At 56.6% G+C, this 18178-nt stretch overlaps 1 protein-coding gene across 1 annotated transcript; it reads left to right on the forward strand.

Moving 5' to 3' along the window:
- The first annotated feature begins 2596 nt into the window (after nucleotides 1-2596).
- On the forward strand, nucleotides 2597-18147 carry LOC140405762 (phosphatidylinositol 5-phosphate 4-kinase type-2 gamma-like). Its single transcript, XM_072494197.1, has 3 exons — nucleotides 2597-2885; nucleotides 7109-7212; nucleotides 15833-18147. Exons 1-3 carry the CDS (start codon nucleotides 2597-2599, stop codon nucleotides 15911-15913), a joined length of 474 nt encoding a protein of 157 aa, XP_072350298.1. The 3' UTR covers nucleotides 15914-18147.
- The last annotated feature ends 31 nt before the right edge of the window (nucleotides 18148-18178 follow it).

Raw genomic sequence — 18178 nt, forward strand, 5'->3', positions numbered from 1 at the left:
GGAGGTTACAGAGATAGGGAGGTGTGTAGGGGGCTGGAGGAGGTTATAGAGATAGTGAGGGGTGTAGGGGGCTGGAGGAGTTTCCAGAGATAGGGAGGGTTGTAGGGGACTGGAGGAGGTTACAGAGATAGGGAGGTGTGTAGGGGGCTGGAGGAGGTTACAGAGATAGTGAGGGGTGTAGGGGGCTGGAGGAGGTTACAGAGATAGGGAGGGTTGTAGGGGGCAGGAGGAGGTTACAGAGATAGAGAGGGTTGCAGGGGGCTGGAGGAGGTTACAGAGTTAGGAAGGGTTGTAGGCGGCTGGAGGAGGTTACAGAGATAGGGAGGGTTGTAGGGGGCTGGAGGAGGTTACAGAGATAGGGAGGGTGTAGGGGGCTGGAGGAGGTTACAGAGATAGGGAGGGGTGTAGGGGGCTGGAGGAGGTTACAGAGACGGAGATGTGTACGGAGCTGGAGGAGGTTACAGAGATAGGGAGGGGTGTAGAGGACTGGAGGAGGTTACAGAGATAGGGAGGGTTGCAGGGGCTGGAGGAGGTTACAGAGATAGTGAGGGGTGTAGGAGCTGCAGGAGGTTACAGAGATAGGGAGGGGTGTAGGGGGATGGAGGAGGTTATAGAGATAGGGAGGGGTGTACGGAGCTGGAGGAGGTTACAGAGATAGGGAGGGTTGTAGGGAGCTGGAGGAGGTTACAGAGATAGGGAGGGGTGTACGGAGCTGGAGGAGGTTACAGAGATAGGGAGGGTTGTAGGGGGCTGGAGGAGTTTCCAGAGATAGGGAGGGTTGTAGGGGACTGGAGGAGGTTACAGAGATAGGGAGGTGTGTAGGGGGCTGGAGGAGGTTACAGAGATAGTGAGTGGTGTAGGGGGCAGGAGGAGGTTACAGAGATAGAGAGGGTTGCAGGGGGCTGGAGGAGGTTACAGAGATAGAGAGGGTTGCAGGGGGCTGGAGGAGGTTACAGAGATAGGGAGGGTTGTAGGCGGCTGGAGGAGGTTACAGAGATAGGGAGGGTCGTCGGGGGCTGGAGGAGGTTACAGAGATAGGGAGGGTCGTCGGGGGGTGCAGGAGGTTACAGAGATAGGGAGGAGTGTACGGGGCTGGATCAGGTTACAGAGATAGAGAGGTTTGTAGGGGCCTGGAGGAGGTTACAGAGATAGGGAGGGTTGAAGGGGACTGGAGGAGGTTACAGAGATAGGGAGGGTTGTAGGGGGCTGGAGGAGGTTACAGAGATGGGGAGGGGTGTAGCGGGGCTGGAGGAGGTTACAGAGATAGGGAGGGGTGTAGAGGACTGGAGGAGGTTACAGAGATAGGGAGGGTTGTAGGGGCTGGAGGAGGTTACAGAGATAGGGAGGGGTGTCGGAGCTGCAGGAGGTTACAGAGATAGGGAGGGGTGTAGGGGGATGGAGGAGGTTATAGAGATAGGGAGGGGTGTACGGAGCTGGAGGAGGTTACAGAGATAGGGAGGGTTGTAGGGAGCTGGAGGAGGTTACAGAGATAGGGAGGGGTGTACGGAGCTGGAGGAGGTTACAGAGATAGGGAGGGTTGTAGGGGGCTGGAGGAGTTTCCAGAGATAGGGAGGGTTGTAGGGGACTGGAGGAGGTTACAGAGATAGGGAGGTGTGTAGGGGGCTGGAGGAGGTTACAGAGATAGTGAGGGGTGTAGGGGGCTGGAGGAGGTTACAGAGATAGGGAGGGTTGTAGGGGGCAGGAGGAGGTTACAGAGATAGAGAGGGTTGCAGGGGGCTGGAGGAGGTTACAGAGATAGGAAGGGTTGTAGGCGGCTGGAGGAGGTTACAGAGATAGGGAGGGTCGTCGGGGGCTGGAGGAGGTTACCGAGATAGGGAGGAGTGTACGGGGCTGGAGGAGGTTACAGAGATGGGGAGGGGTGTAGGGGGGCTGGAGGAGGTTACAGAGATAGGGTTGTAGGGGGCTGGAGGAGGTTACAGAGATCGGGAGGGTTGTAGGGGAGCTGGAGGAGGTTACAGAGATAGGGAGGGGTGTAGGGGGCAGGAGGAGGTTGCAGAGATAGGGAGGGGTGTAGGGGGGCAGGAGGAGGTTGCAGAGATAGGGAGGGGTGTAGGGGGGCAGGAGGAGGTTATAGAGATAGGGAGGGTTGTAGGGGGGCAGGAGGATGTTATAGAGATAGACAATATTTATTGTCACATGTACCAAAGTACAGTGAAAAGTATTTTTTTGCGGCCGAGGGAACGTGCACAGTGCGTACAGAGTCGCCAAAAAGGATAATCGACAGAGAACATTGACAAATGGTACATTGACAAACAGTGATTGGTTACAGCGCGGAACAAGGGGCCAAACAAGAGCAGCATAGGGCGTCGTGAATAGTGTTCTTACAGGGAACAGATCAGTCCGAGGGGGAGACGTTGAGGAGTCTGGTAGCTGTGGGGAAGAAGCCTGATGTGCGGGTCTTCAGACTCCTGTACCTTCTGCCCGATGGAAGGGTCCGAAAGAGGGCAATGCCTGGGTGGGAGGGGTCTCTGGCAATGCGGTCAGCCTTCCTGAGGCCGCGGGAGGTGTAGACAGAATCAATGTGGGGGTGGCGAGCTTGCGTGATAGGGAGGGTGGTGTAGAGGGTCCGTGACCGATGCTGCGCCTCCCTGAAGACTGGTCTCTCCTTCTGTCGCCCCGCCAGTTCCTCACCAACCTGAAGATCATGGACTACAGCCTCCTGCTCGGCATCCACGACACCCAGAGACTGGACGAGGAGGAGGAGCTGAGCGTGCATTTCAACGATGTCGAGAACGGGACCAACAACCTGCTGACGCCGTTTTATGGGCAGTCGCCCGACATGCAGAGCAACAACATGATGAAGGTGCCCGTCCTGGCGGAGTATGACCCCTTCACGGACGTGTACGCCGTGAGAAGCGCCGAGGGTGAGAGCGCTAACTGCCTCCACTGCCTGCCCCTCCCTCTCCCGCTGCCTGCCCCTCCCTCTCCCGCTGCCTGCCCCTCCCTCTCCCGCTGCCTGCCCCTCCCTCTCCCGCTGCCTGCCCCTCCATCTCCCGCTGCCTGCCCCTCCCTCTCCCGCTGCCTGCCCCTCCCTCTCCCGCTGCCTGCCCCTCCCTCTCCCGCTGCCTGCCCCTCCCTCTCCCGCTGCCTGCCCCTCCCTCTCCCGCTGCCTTGCGCAGGTGAAGGAGACACATCCTGAGTGAGTGAGACACATCCAGAGTGGGAATTGGAACGTGGTAATTTGGTGCAGTGAGGTAATCAGGAAAGGTAAGTCTAATTCTGCTGTTTGTCAGTTAAAAGTGCAGTGTGTAGCTTAGTGTCTGATTGGCTGAAGCTGCCCCCACCCTAATTGCTGAGAGGCAGTTATCTGTCAGCCACCTGAGGCCTGTTTAGGGGCACAAAGGTACATTGTATTCTTCTCTTTGAAGCTGAAGTCGTGTGAGTCACCCTGGTTAGCTGAGTTCTGTATAAAAGACAGACCGAAAGCGCACTCAGTAACCTTTGCGCAGGTGAAGGAGACACATCCCGAGTGAGTGAGACCCAGCCAGAGTGGTGAGGTAATTCGGTGCAGAGTGGGAGAAGGTGCGTTTTCCCTACCTTTTTGTTCCCTTTCTTCTGGCCTGTAACTGTCAATCTGCAGGGAGAGAACCAGAGAGCATCCTTGGAAGGTAAGTGATTTTTATTTGTATTACCGTTTCAAATTGCTTTGTGGTGGGAGGGGGGGGAATCTGTAAGTGACATCACAGTAAAGCTGTGACCTGATTGGCTGGTTGCAAATCTGTTAAATTTGGGGGGGAAAAAATAATATTGCAAAAAAAAAAAATCTAATTGATTAACTAGATAGTTTAGTAACTAAACCTGAGGGCAGTGATCGGTATTTAGCATTTAATTTTACAGGAAAAATCATCTAGCGTCAGGGCCTTTTGGTTAATTGTAACTCAACCTGACAATTATTTGATTGTATATTTTAAATTAATTAATTAGTGCTTAAAATTCACTCAGCGAGGTGCAGTGCTCCAACTGTGAAAAGCAGCAGATAAGACACTCTTCCAGCGTTCCGGTCGACTACAGCTGCAGCAAGTGTAACCGATGGCAGCTCCTCACAGACCGCGTGGTTCGGTTGGAGCAGCAATTGGATGCACTTAGGAGCATGCAGGTGGCGGAAAGCGCCATAGATCGCAGTGATAGAGACGTCACACCCAAGGTGCAGGCAGAGAAATGGGTGACCACCAGAAAGGGCAGGCAGTCAGTGCAGGAATCCCCTGTGGTTGTCCCCCTCTCGAACAGATATACCCCTTTGGAGCCTATCAGGGGAAAACAGCAGCAGCCAGAGCAGTGGCACCATGGCTGGCTCTGATGTTCAGCAGGGAGGGTCAAAGCGCAAAGGAGCAATAGTCACAGGGGTCTCTATAGTCAGGGGCACAGATAGGTGCTTCTGTGGACGTGAAAGAGACTCCAGGATGGTATGTTGCCTCCCTGGTGCCAGGGTCCAGGATGTCTCTGAACGGGTAGAGGACATCCTGAAGGGGGAGGGCAAACAGGCAGAGGTTGTTGTACATATTGGTACTAACGACATAGGCAGGAAGGGGCATGAGGTCCTGCAGCAGGAGTTCAGGGAGCGAGGCAGAAAGTTAAAAGACAGGACCTCTAGGGTTGTAATCTCGGGATTACTCCCTGTGCCACGTGCCAGTGAGGCTAGAAGTAGGAAGATAGAGCAGCTAAACACGTGGCTAAACAGCTGGTGTAGGAGGGAGGGTTTCCGTTATCTGGACCACTGGGAGCTCTTCCGGGGCAGGTGTGACTTATATAAGAAGGACGGGTTGCATCTAAACTGGAGAGGCATAAATATCCTGGCCACGAGGTTTGCTAGTGTCACACGGGAGGGTTTAAACTAGTATGGCAGGGGGGTGGGCACGAGAGCAATAGGTCAGAAGGTGAGAGCATTGAGGGAGAACTAGGGAATAGGGACAGTGTGGCTCTGAGGCAGAGCAGACAGGGAGAAGTTGCTGAACACAGCGGGTCTGGTGGCCTGAAGTGCATATGTTTTAATGCAAGAAGTATTACGGGTAAGGCAGATGAACTTAGAGCTTGGATTAGTACTTGGAACTATGATGTTGTTGCCATTACAGAGACCTGGTTGAGGGAAGGGCAGGATTGGCAGCTAAACGTTCCAGGATTTAGATGTTTCAGGCGGGATAGAGGGGGATGTAAAAGGGGTGGCGGAGTTGCGCTACTGGTTAGGGAGGATATAACAGCTGTACTGCGAGAGGACACCTCAGAGGGCAGTGAGGCTATATGGGTAGAGATCAGGAATAAGAAGGGTGCAGTCACAATGTTGGGGGTATACTACAGGCCTCCCAACAGCCAGCGGGAGATAGAGGAGCAGATAGGTAGACAGATTTTGGAAAAGAGTAAAAACAACAGGGTTGTTGTGATGGGAGACTTCAACTTCCCCAATATTGACTGGGACTCACTTAGTGCCAGGGGCTTAGACGGGGCGGAGTTTGTAAGGAGCATCCAGGAGGGCTTCTTAAAACAATATGTAGATGGTCCAACGAGGGAAGGGGCGGTACTGGACCTGGTATTGGGGAATGAGCCCGGCCAGGTGGTAGATATTTCAGTAGGGGAGCATTTCGGGAACAGTGACCACAATTCAGTAAGTTTTAAAGTGCTGGTGGACAAGGATAAGAGTGGTCCTAGGGTGAATGTGCTAAATTGGGGGAAGGCTAATTATAACAATATTAGGCGGGAACTGAAGAACATAGATTGGGGGCGGATGTTTGAGGGTAAATCAACATCTGACATGTGGGAGGCTCTCAAGTGTCAGTTGAAAGGAATTCAGGACTGGCATGTTCCTGTGCGGAAGAAGGATAAACACGGCAATTTTCGGGAACCTTGGATAACGAGAGATATTGTAGGCCTCGTCAAAAAGAAAAAGGAGGCATTTGTCAGGGCTAAAAGGCTGGGAACAGACGAAGCCTGTGTGGAATATAACGAAAGTAGGAAGGAACTTAAGCAAGGAGTCAGGAGGGCTAGAAGGGGTCACGAAAAGTCATAGGAGTACAGGTCTATAGGTCACTGAAAGGGGCGACACAGGTGGAGAAGGTAGTCAAGAAGGCATACGGCATGCTTGCCTTCATTGGCCGGGGCATTGAGTATAAGAATTGGCAAGTCATGTTGCAGCTGTATAGAACCTTAGTTAGGCCACACTTGGAGTATAGTGTTCAATTCTGGTCGCCACACTACCAGAAGGATGTGGAGGCTTTAGAGAGGGTGCAGAAGAGATTTACCAGAATGTTGCCTGGTATGGAGGGCATTAGCTATGAGGAGCGGTTGAATAAACTCGGTTTGTTGTCACTGGAACGACGGAGGTTGAGGGGCGACCTGATAGAGGTCTACAAAATTATGAGGGGCATAGACAGAGTGGATAGTCAGAGGCTTTTCCCCGGGGTAGAGGGGTCAATTACTAGGGGGCATAGGTTTAAGGTGCGAGGGGCAAGGTTTAGAGGAGATGTACGAGGCAAGTGTTTTACACAGAGGGTAGTGGGTGCCTGGAACTCGCTGCCGGAGGAGGTGGTGGAAGCAGGGACGATAGTGACGTTTAAGGGGCATCTTGACAAATACATGAATAGGATGGGAATAGAGGGATATGGACCCAGGAAGTGTAGAAGATTGTAGTTTAGTCGGGCAGCATGGCCGGCACGGGCTTGGAGGGCCGAAGGGCCTGTTCCTGTGCTGTACATTTCTTTGTTCTTTGCCTGACGCTCCCCTCTCCCCTGCCTGCCGACCCCCCCTCCCCTGCCTGCCGACCCCCCCTCCCCTGCCTGCCGACACCCTCCCCTGCCTGCCGATCACTCTCTTGCACCCTCACTCGCTCTCACTATCTCGCTCTCTCCTTCTCTCAGTCTCGCTCTCTCTATCGTTGCCGGCCCCTCTCCCTCGCTCTCTCTCTCTCTCTCTCTCTCTCAACCACACACTCCCTCTCTCTCTCCTTCCCTGCCTGCCAGCCCCTCACGCTCGCTCGCTCTGTCTCTCTCACGGTCTCGCTCTCTCACACTCGCTCGCTCTCTCTCTCTCTCGCGATCGCTCGCTCTCTCTCTCCCTGCCTGCCCGCCGGTCTCACTAACCCTCTTTTCCTCTCCTCCAGGGTCTCCTCGTAAAGAGGTTTACTTCATGGGGTTAATCGACATCCTGACTCAGTACGACACCAAGAAAAAGGCCGCTCACGCTGCGAAAACTGTCAAACACGGGGTAAATGCGCTTGTTGAGATCCCCAGGGGCCGATCGCGCAGACAGGGCTGATCCCAGTCTTGTAAGATTCTGGGGCTGAATGGGATCCTCCTGTTCCTGTGTAACAGGCTCGAGGAAGGGGCTGAATGGGATCCTCCTGTTCCTGTGTAACAGGCTCGAGGAGTGGGCTGAATGGGATCCTCCTGTTCCTGTGCAACAGGCTGGAGGAGAAGGAGGGGGCTGAATGGGATCCTCCTGTTCCTGTGTAACATGCCCGAGGAGGAGGAGGGGGCTGAATGGGATCCTCCTGTTCCTGTGTAACAGGCTCGAGGAGTGGGCTGAATGGGATCCTCCTGTTCCTGTGTAACAGGCTCGAGGAGGAGGAGGGGCTGAATGGGATCCTCCTGTTCCTGTGTAACAGGCTGGAGGAGAAGGAGGGGGGTGAATGGGATCCTCCTGTTCCTGTGTAACAGGCTCGAGGAGGAGGAGGGGGCTGAATGGGATCCTCCTATTCCTGTGTAACAGGCTCGAGGAGGGGGCTGAATGGGATCCTCCTGTTCCTGTGCAACAGGCTGGACGAGAAGGAGGGGGGTGAATGGGATCCTCCTGTTCCTGTGTAACAGGCTCGAGGAAGGGGCTGAATGGGATCCTCCTGTTCCTGTGTAACAGGCTCGAGGAAGGGGCTGATTGGGATCCTCCTGTTCCTGTGTAACAGGCTCGAGGAGTGGGCTGAATGGGATCCTCCTGTTCCTGTGCAACAGGCTGGAGGAGAAGGACGGGGCTGAATGGGATCCTCCTGTTCCTGTGTAACATGCCCGAGGAGGAGGAGGGGGCTGAATGGGATCCTCCTGTTCCTGTGTAACAGGCTCGAGGAGGGGGCTGAATGGGATCCTCCTGTTCCTGTGTAACAGGCTCGAGGAGGGGGCTGAATGGGATCCTCCTGTTCCTGTGAAACAGGCTTGAAGAGTAGGAGGGGCTGAATGGGATCCTCCTGTTCCTGTGTAACTGGCTCGAGGAGGGGGCTGAATGGGATCCTCCTGTTCCTGTGTAACAGGCTTGAGGAGGAGGAGGGGCTGAATGGGATCCTCCTGTTCCTGTGTAACAGGCTCGAGGAGGAGGAGGGGGCTGAATGGGATCCTCCTGTTCCTGTGTAACAGGCTCGAGGAGGGGGCTGAATGGGATCCTCCTGTTCCTGTGTAACAGGCTCGAGGAGGAGGAGGGGGCTGAATGGGATTCTCCTGTTCCTGTGTAACAGGCTGGAGGAGAAGGAGGGGGGTGAATGGGATCCTCCTGTTCCTGTGTAACAGGCTCGAGGAGGAGGAGGGGGCTGAATGGGATCCTCCTGTTCCTGTGTAACAGGCTCGAGGAGGGGGCTGAATGGGATCCTCCTGTTGCTGTGTAACAGGCTCGAGGAGGAGGAGGGGGCTGAATGGGATCCTCCTATTCCTGTGTAACAGGCTCGAGGAGGGGGCTGAATGGGATCCTCCTGTTCCTGTGTAACAGGCTCGAGGAGGAGGAGGGGCTGAATGGGATCCTCATGTTCCTGTGTAACAGGCTCGAGGAGGGGGCTGAATGGGATCCTCCTGTTCCTGTGTAACAGGCTCGAGGAGGGGGCTGAATGGGATCCTCCTGTTCCTGTGTAACAGGCTCGAGGAGGAGGAGGAGCTGAATGGGATCCTCCTGTTCCTGTGTAACAGGCTGGAGGAGAAGGAGGGGGGTGAATGGGATCCTCCTGTTCCTGTGTAACAGGCCCGAGGAGGAGGAGGGGCCTGAATGGGATCCTCCTGTTCCTGTGTAACAGGCTCGAGGAGGGGGCTGAATGGGATCCTCCTGTTCCTGTGTAACAGGCTCGAGGAGGGGGCTGAATGGGATCCTCCTGTTCCTGTGTAACAGGCTCGAGGAGGAGGAGGGGGCTGAATGGGATCCTCCTGTTTCTGTGTAACAGGCTCGAGGAGGAGGAGGTGGCTGAATGGGATCCTCCTGTTCCTGTGTAACAGGCTCGAGGAGGAGGAGGGGGCTGAATGGGATCCTCCTGTTCCTGTGTAACAGGCTTGAAGAGGAGGAGGGGCTGAATGGGATCCTCCTGTTCCTGTGTAACAGGCTCGAGGAGGAGGAGGGGGCTGAATGGGATCCTCCTGTTGCTGTGTAACAGGCTCGAGGAGGGGGCTGAATGGGATCCTCCTGTTCCTGTGTAACAGGCTTGAGGAGGGGCTGAATGGGATCCTCCTGTTCCTGTGTAACAGGGTCGAGGAGGAGGCTGAATGGGATCCTCCTGTTCCTGTGTAACAGGCTCGAGGAGGGTGCTGAATGGGATCCTCCTGTTCTTGTGTAACAGGCTCGAGGAGGAGGAGGCTGAATGGGATCCTCCTGTTCCTGTGTAACAGGCTCGAGGAGGAGGAGGGGGCTGAATGGGATCCTCCTGTTCCTGTGTAACAGGCTCGAGGAGGAGGAGGGGCTGAATGGGATCCTCCTATTCCTGTGTAACAGGCTCGAGGAGGAGGCTGAATGGGATCCTCCTGTTCCTGTGTAACAGACTCGAGGAGGGGGCTGAATGGGATCCTCCTGTTCCTGTGTAACAGGCTCGAGGAGGGGGCTGAATGGGATCCTCCTGTTCCTGTGTAACAGGCTCGAGGAGGAGGCTGAATGGGATCCTCCTGTTCCTGTGTAACAGGCTCGAGGAGGAGGAGGGGGCTGAATGGGATCCTCCTGTTCCTGTGTAACAGGCTCGAGGAGGAGGCTGAATGGGATCCTCCTGTTCCTGTGTAACAGGCTGGAGGAGAAGGAGGGGGGTGAATGGGATCCTCCTGTTCCTGTGTAACAGGCCCGAGGAGGAGGAGGGGGCTGAATGGGATCCTCCTGTTCCTGTGTAACAGGCTCGAGGAGGAGGAGGGGGCTGAATGGGATCCTCCTGTTCCTGTGTAACAGGCTCGAGGAGGAGGAGGGGGCTGAATGGGATCCTCCTGTTCCTGTGTAACAGGCTCAAGGAGGGGGCTGAATGGGATCCTCCTGTTCCTGTGTAACAGGCTTGAAGAGGAGGAGAGGCTGAATGGGATCCTCCTGTTCCTGTGTAACAGGCTCGAGGAGGAGGAGGGGGCTGAATGGGATCCTCCTGTTGCTGTGTAACAGGCTCGAGGAGGGGGCTGAATGGGATCCTCCTGTTCCTGTGTAACAGGCTTGAGGAGGAGGAGGGGCTGAATGGGATCCTCCTATTCCTGTGTAACAGGGTCGAGGAGGAGGCTGAATGGGATCCTCCTGTTCCTGTGTAACAGGCTCGAGGAGGAGGAGGGGGCTGAATGGGATCCTCCTGTTCCTGTGTAACAGGCTCGAGGAGGAGGAGGGGGCTGAATGGGATCCTCCTGTTCCTGTGTAACAGGCTCGAGGAGGAGGAGGGGGCTGAATGGGATCCTCCTGTTCCTGTGTAACAGGCTCGAGGAGGAGGAGGAGGCTGAATGGGATCCTCCTGTTCCTGTGTAACAGGCTCGAGGAGGGGGCTGAATGGGATCCTCCTGTTCCTGTGTAACAGGCTCGAGGAGGAGGAGGGGGCTGAATGGGATCCCCCTGTTCCTGTGTAACAGGCTCGAGGAGGGGGCTGAATGGGATCCTCCTGTTCCTGTGAAACAGGCTTGAAGAGTAGGAGGGGCTGAATGGGATCCTCCTGTTCCTGTGTAACAGGCTCGAGGAGGAGGAGGGGGCTGAATGGGATCCTCCTGTTGCTGTGTAACAGGCTCGAGGAGGGGGCTGAATGGGATCCTCCTGTTCCTGTGTAACAGGCTTGAGGAGGAGGAGGGGCTGAATGGGATCCTCCTGTTCCTGTGTAACAGGGTCGAGGAGGAGGCTGAATGGGATCCTCCTGTTCCTGTGTAACAGGCACGAAGAGGAGGGGGCTGAATGGGATCCTCCTGTTACTGTGTAACAGGGTCGAGGAGGGGGCTGAATGGGATCCTCCTGTTCCTGTGTAACAGGCTCGAGGAGAGGACTGAATGGGATCCTCCTGTTCCTGTGTAACAGGGTCAAGGAGGGGGCTGAATGGGATCTTCCTGTTCCTGTGTAACAGTGTCGAGGAGGGGGCTGAATGGGATCCTCCTGTTCCTGTGTAACAGGCTCGAGGAGGGGGCTGAATGGGATCCTCCTGTTCCTGTGTAACAGGCTCGAGGAGGGGACTGAATGGGATCCTCCTGTTCCTGTGCAACAGGGTCGAGGAGGGGGCTGAATGGGATCTTCCTGTTCCTGTGTAACAGGGTCGAGGAGGGGGCTGAATGGGATCCTCCTGTTCCTGTGTAACAGGCTCGAGGAGGAGGAGGGGGCTGAATGGGATCCTCCTGTTGCTGTGTAACAGGCTCGAGGAGGGGGCTGAATGGGATCCTCCTGTTCCTGTGTAACAGGCTTGAGGAGGAGGAGGGGCTGAATGGGATCCTCCTGTTCCTGTGTAACAGGGTCGAGGAGGAGGCTGAATGGGATCCTCCTGTTCCTGTGTAACAGGCTCGAGGAGGAGGAGGGGGCTGAATGGGATCCTCCTGTTCCTGTGTAAGAGGCTCGAGGAGGAGGCTGAATGGGATCCTCCTGTTCCTGTGTAACAGGCTCGAGGAGGAGGAGGGGGCTGAATGGGATCCTCCTGTTCCTGTGTAAGAGGCTCGAGGAGGAGGCTGAATGGGATCCTCCTGTTCCTGTGTAACAGGCTCGAGGAGGAGGAGGGGACTGAATGGGATCCTCCTGTTCCTGTGTAACAGGGTCGAGGAGGAGGCTGAATGGGATCCTCCTGTTCCTGTGTAACAGGCTCGAGGAGGAGGGGGCTGAATGGGATCCTCCTGTTCCTGTGTAACAGGGTCGAGGAGGGGGCTGAATGGGATCCTCCTGTTCCTGTGTAACAGGCTCGAGGAGGGGACTGAATGGGATTCTCCTGTTCCTGTGTAACAGGGTCGAGGAGGGGGCTGAATGGGATCTTCCTGTTCCTGTGTAACAGGGTCGAGGAGGGGGCTGAATGGGATCCTCCTGTTCCTGTGTAACAGGCTCGAGGAGGGGGCTGAATGGGATCCTCCTGTTCCTGCGTAACAGGCTCGAGGAGGAGGAGTGGGCTGAATGGGATCCTCCTGTTCCTGTGTAACAGGCTCGAGGAGGAGGAGGAGGCTGAATGGGATCCTCCTGTACCTGTGTAACAGGCTTGAGGAGGGAGCTGAATGGGATCCTCCTGTTCCTGTGTAACAGGGTCGAGGAGGGGGCTGAATGGGATCCTCCTGTTCCTGTGTAACAGGCTCGAGGAGGGGACTGAATGGGATCCTCCTGTTCCTGTGTAACAGGGTCGAGGAGGGGGCTGAATGGGATCCTCCTGTTCCTGTGTAACAGGCTCGAGGAGGAGGAGGGGGCTGAATGGGATCTTCCTGTTCCTGTGTAACAGGGTCGAGGAGGGGGCTGAATGGGATCCTCCTGTTCCTGTGTAACAGGCTCGAGGAGGGGGCTGAATGGGACCCTCCTGTTCCTGTGTAACAGGCTCGAGGAGGAGGAGGAGGCTGAATGGGATCCTCCTGTTCCTGTGTAACAGGCTCGAGGAGGAGGAGGGGGCTGAATGGGATCCTCCTGTTCCTGTGTAACAGGCTCGAGGAGGAGGAGGGGGCTGAATGGGATCCTCCTGTTCCTGTGTAACAAGCTCGAGGAGGGGGCTGAATGGGATCCTCCTGTTGCTGTGTAACAGGCTCGAGGAGGGGGCTGAATGGGATCCTCCTGTTCCTGTGTAACAGGCTCGAGGAGTGGGCTGAATGGGATCTTCCTGTTCCTGTGTAACAGGCTCGAGGAGGAGGAGGGGGCAGAATGGGATCCTCCTGTTCCTGTGTAACAGGCTCGAGGAGGGGGCTGAATGGGATCCTCCTGTTCCTGTGTAACAGGCTCGAGGAGGAAGCTGAATGGGATCCTCCTGTTCCTGTGTAACAGGCTCGAGGAGGGGGCTGAATGGGATCCTCCTGTTCCTGTGTAACAGGCTCGAGGAGGAGGCTGAATGGGATCCTCCTGTTCCTGTGTAACAGGCTCGAGGAGGAGGCTGAATGGGATCCTCCTGTTCCTGTGTAACAGTCTCGAGGAGGGGGCTGAATGGGATCCTCCTGTTCCTGTGTAACAGACTCGAGGAGGGGACTGAATGGGATCCTCCTGTTCCTGTGTAACATGCTCGAGGAGGGGGCTGAATGGGATCCTCCTGTTCCTGTGTAACAGTCTCGAGGAGGGGGCTGAATGGGATCCTCCTGTTCCTGTGTAACAGGCTCGAGGAGGAGGAGGGGGCTGAATGGGATCCTCCTGTTCCCGTGTAACAGGCTCGAGGAGGAGGCTGAATGGGATCCTCCTGTTCCTGTGTAACAGGGTCGAGGAGGGGGCTGAATGGGATCCTCCTGTTCCTGTGTAACAGGCTCGAGGAGGGGGCTGAATGGGATCCTCCTGTTCCTGCGTAACAGGCTCGAGGAGGAGGAGGGGGCTGAATGGGATCCTCCTGTTCCTGTGTAACAGGCTCGAGGAGGAGGAGGAGGCTGAATGGGATCCTCCTGTTCTTGTGTAACAGGCTCGAGGAGGGAGCTGAATGGGATCCTCCTGTTCCTGTGTAACAGGGTCGAGGAGGGGGCTGAATGGGATCCTCCTGTTCCTGTGTAACAGGCTCGAGGAGGGAGCTGAATGGGATCCTCCTGTTCCTGTGTAACAGGGTCGAGGAGGGGGCTGAATGGGATCCTCCTGTTCCTGTGTAACAGGCTCGAGGAGGGGACTGAATGGGATCCTCCTGTTCCTGTGTAACAGGGTCGAGGAGGGGGCTGAATGGGATCCTCCTGTTCCTGTGTAACAGGCTCGAGGAGGAGGAGGGGGCTGAATGGGATCTTCCTGTTCCTGTGTAACAGGGTCGAGGAGGGGGCTGAATGGGATCCTCCTGTTCCTGTGTAACAGGCTCGAGGAGTGGGCTGAATGGGACCCTCCTGTTCCTGTGTAACAGGCTCGAGGAGGAGGAGGAGGCTGAATGGGATCCTCCTGTTCCTGTGTAACAGGCTCGAGGAGGAGGAGGGGGCTGAATGGGATCCTCCTGTTCCTGTGTAACAGGCTCGAGGAGGAGGAGGGGGCTGAATGGGATCCTCCTGTTCCTGTGTAACAAGCTCGAGGAGGGGGCTGAATGGGATCCTCCTGTTGCTGTGTAACAGGCTCGAGGAGGGGGCTGAATGGGATCCTCCTGTTCCTGTGTAACAGGCTCGAGGAGGAGGCTGAATGGGATCCTCCTGTTCCTGTGTAACAGGCTCGAGGAGGAGGCTGAATGGGATCCTCCTGTTCCTGTGTAACAGGCTCGAGGAGGAGGCTGAATGGGATCCTCCTGTTCCTGTGTATCAGGCTCGAGGAGGGGGCTGAATGGGATCTTCCTGTTCCTGTGTAACAGGCTCGAGGAGGAGGAGGGGGCAGAATGGGATCCTCCTGTTCCTGTGTAACAGGCTCGAGGAGGGGGCTGAATGGGATCCTCCTGTTCCTGTGTAACAGGCTCGAGGAGGAGGCTGAATGGGATCCTCCTGTTCCTGTGTAACAGGCTCGAGGAGGAGGCTGAATGGGATCCTCCTGTTCCTGTGTAACAGTCTCGAGGAGGGGGCTGAATGGGATCCTCCTGTTCCTGTGTAACAGACTCGAGGAGGGGACTGAATGGGATCCTCCTGTTCCTGTGTAACATGCTCGAGGAGGGGGCTGAATGGGATCCTCCTGTTCCTGTGTAACAGTCTCGAGGAGGGGGCTGAATGGGATCCTCCTGTTCCTGTGTAACAGGCTCGAGGAGGCTGAATGGGATCCTCCTGTTCCTGTGTAACAGGCTCGAGGAGGAGGAGGGGGCTGAATGGGATCCTCCTGTTCCTGTGTAACAGGCTCGAGGAGGAGGCTGAATGGGATCCTCCTGTTCCTGTGTAATAGTGTCCAGGAGGGGGCTGAATGGGATCCTCCTGTTCCTGTGTAACAGGCTCGAGGAGGAGGAGGGGGCTGAATGGGATCCTCCTGTTCCTGTGTAACAGGCTCGAGGAGGAGGAGGGGGCTGAATGGGGTCCTCCTGTTCCTGTGTAACAGGATCGAGGAGGAGGAGGGGGCTGAATGGGATCCTCCTGTTCCTGTGTAACAGGCTCGAGGAGGAGGCTGAATGGGATCCTCCTGTTCCTGTGTAACAGGCTCGAGGAGGAGGCTGAATGGGATCCTCCTGTTCCTGTGTAACAGGCTCGAGGAGGGGGCTGAATGGGATCCTCCTGTTCCTGTGTAACAGGCTCGAGGAGGGGGCTGAATGGGATCCTCCTGTTCCTGTGTAACAGGCTCGAGGAGGAGGCTGAATGGGATCCTCCTGTTCCTGTGTAACAGGCTCGAGGAGGAGGAGGGGGCTGAATGGGATCCTCCTGTTCCTGTGTAACAGGCTCGAGGAGGAGGAGGGGGCTGAATGGGATCCTCCTGTTCCTGTGTAACAGGCTCGAGGAGGGGGCTGAATGGGATCCTCCTGTTCCTGTGTAACAGGCTCGAGGAGGGGGCTGAATGGGATCCTCCTGTTGCTGTATGGAGGGATTGGGAAGAAGCAGGAGTGGGGGGTGCGTGGTTGGCAGAGGGCCGGAAAGGAGGGTGTGTCAGGAAGCTCATGAACCCTGACCCTGTCCCCTGTGTGTGTTCCCAGGCCGGTGCCGAGATTTCGACAGTGAACCCGGAGCAGTACGGCAAACGCTTCATGGATTTCATCACCAATATCTTCGCGTAGCACCCTGGGCTGCTCTTCAACGCCTCGAAACGCCCGGGCCAGGCCGAGAGCTGTGTTCCTGGGGCCTGGTCTCGCCACGTCCCAGAGTCCTCCCTCGCTCGGTTTCTCAGGCTGTTTCCCAATATTCCGCTCGTCTCCCCTCTGCCGCTCGCACACTCCCATCCGCGCTCCCTCTCCCTCACGCGCACTCTCCCTCACGCGCACTCTCCCTCTCGCGCGCTCTCCCTCTCGCGCGCTCTCACCTTCTCTCTCTCTCACTCTTTCTCCCTCTCTCTTTCTCCCTCTCTCTTTCTCCCTCTCTCTTTCTCCCTCACGCGTACTCTCCCTCTCGCGCGCTCTCCCTTCTCTCTCTCTCACGCTCTCTCTCCCTCTCCTGCCCTCTCTCTCCCTCTCCTGCCCTCTCTCTCTCCCGCCCTCTCTCTCTCTCCCGCCCTCTCCCTCTCCCACCCTCTCGCTCTCCCTCTCCTGCCCTCTCTCTCCCGCCCTCTCTCTCTCTCTCCCGCCCTCTCTCTCACCCTCTCCTGTTCTCTCCCTCACCCTCTCCCGCCCTCCCTCTCTCCCGACCTCTCTCTCTCTCTCCCGACCTCTCTCTCTCTCTCCCGCCCTCTCTCTCTCTCGCGCTCTCTCTCTCTGCCTCTCGCGCTCTCTCTCTCTCGCGCTCTCTCTCTCTCTCGCGCTCTCTCTCGCGCTCTCTCTCTCTCGCGCTCTCTCGCTCTCGCGCTCTCTATCTCTCGCGCTCTCTATCTCTCGCGCTCTCTATCTCTCGCGCTCTCTCTCTCTCTCGCGCTCTCTCTCTCTCGCGCTCTCTCTCTCGCGCTCTCTCTCACGCTCTCTCTCTCTCTCGCGCTCTCTCTCTCGCGCGCTCTCTCTCGCGCTCGCTCGCGCTCTCTCTCTCTCGCGCTCTCTCTCTCTCTCGCGCTCTCTCTCTCGCGCTCTCTCTCATGCGGTCTTTCTCGCGCTCTCTCTCGCACTCGCTCGCGCAATCTCTCTCTCGCGCTCTCTCATGCGGTCTCTCTCGCGCTCTCTCGCACTCGCTCGCGCTCTCTCTCTCTCGCGCTCTCTCTCTCTCGCGCTCTCTCCCTCTCGCGTGCTCTCGCATTTTCTCTCATGCTCTTTCTCCCTCTTGCGCTTTGTCTCCATCTCGCGCGCTCTTTCTCTCTCGCGCTTTCTCTCTCGTGCTCTCTTGCGCTCTCTCTTTCGCGCTCTCTTTCGCGCTCTCTTTTTCGCGCCCTCTCTTTCGCGCCCTCTCTTTCGCACCCTCTCTTTCGCGCCCTCTCTTTCGCACGCTCTTTTTCGCGCCCTCTCTTTCGCGCCCTCTCTTTCGCGCCCCCTCTTTCGCGCGCTCTCTTTCGCGCCCTCTCTTTCGCGCCCCCTCTTTCGCGCGCTCTCTTTCGCGCCCCCTCTTTCGCGCTCCCTCTTTCGCGCGCTCTCTTTCGCGCGCACTCCCTCTCCCTCGCGCGCTCCCTCTCTTTCTCATGCGCTCTCACGTGCTCTCCCTCTCTCTCCCACACTCTCTCCCTCTCGCACTCCGTCTAACGCTCTCCCTTTCGCGCGCTCTCCCTCTCGCTCCCTCTCTCCCGCTCTCTTTCTAGTGTGTATCCCCATCGGAAAGGGAGGCGGGTGGGGGGGGGGGGGGGGGGGGGGGGGTGAACATTCACCACCCCCCGGACCCTGCTGGCCCCAGGACCCACCGGTATCAGACCCAGAACCCGACACACGAGCGCCAGAGGCGAAACAGCACCCGGAGCCTGACCGAAACACTCCCGTCTTCTTGATCTTGGGTTTTCACAGTGGGTTTCTTTTGATCGAATCATTCTCTTTTAATTAGGCGAAGCTTTAAATGATCTTTTAATGTTTTTAAAGACGCGAGGTTGGCGCCGCTGAGCGTCGCCTCTCCGCCTGCCGACTACGCCGTGCCGGGTTTAGACACCCCTCCCGGTCTGCTTCGATGCTTTGTCTCAGGATGTTGGGGCGACCCCACCCTCCGCCAACCCCACCCTCTGCCAACCCCACCCTCCGCCAACCCCACCAAGTATTAGTCTCAGATACCTGCACCAAAATGTTAGCGACACAGCAAGTGCCTTAATTAACCGGTCTGTGTTGGGTGGTTTACAAACAACACCCAGTTTCCAGCGCGTATAAATATATATATTATATATAACTTTAGCTGCAAATCTTTTGTACCTCCTGTTTTTTGTTTCTCTCTCGCGGTTCAATAAACTAGATTCTGATTCCCTTTTCGTCTTGTGTGGAGGGCGCGGTGGC

Source organism: Scyliorhinus torazame, unplaced genomic scaffold, assembly GCF_047496885.1.
Source record: "Scyliorhinus torazame isolate Kashiwa2021f unplaced genomic scaffold, sScyTor2.1 scaffold_204, whole genome shotgun sequence".
Taxonomy (NCBI): domain Eukaryota; kingdom Metazoa; phylum Chordata; class Chondrichthyes; order Carcharhiniformes; family Scyliorhinidae; genus Scyliorhinus; species Scyliorhinus torazame.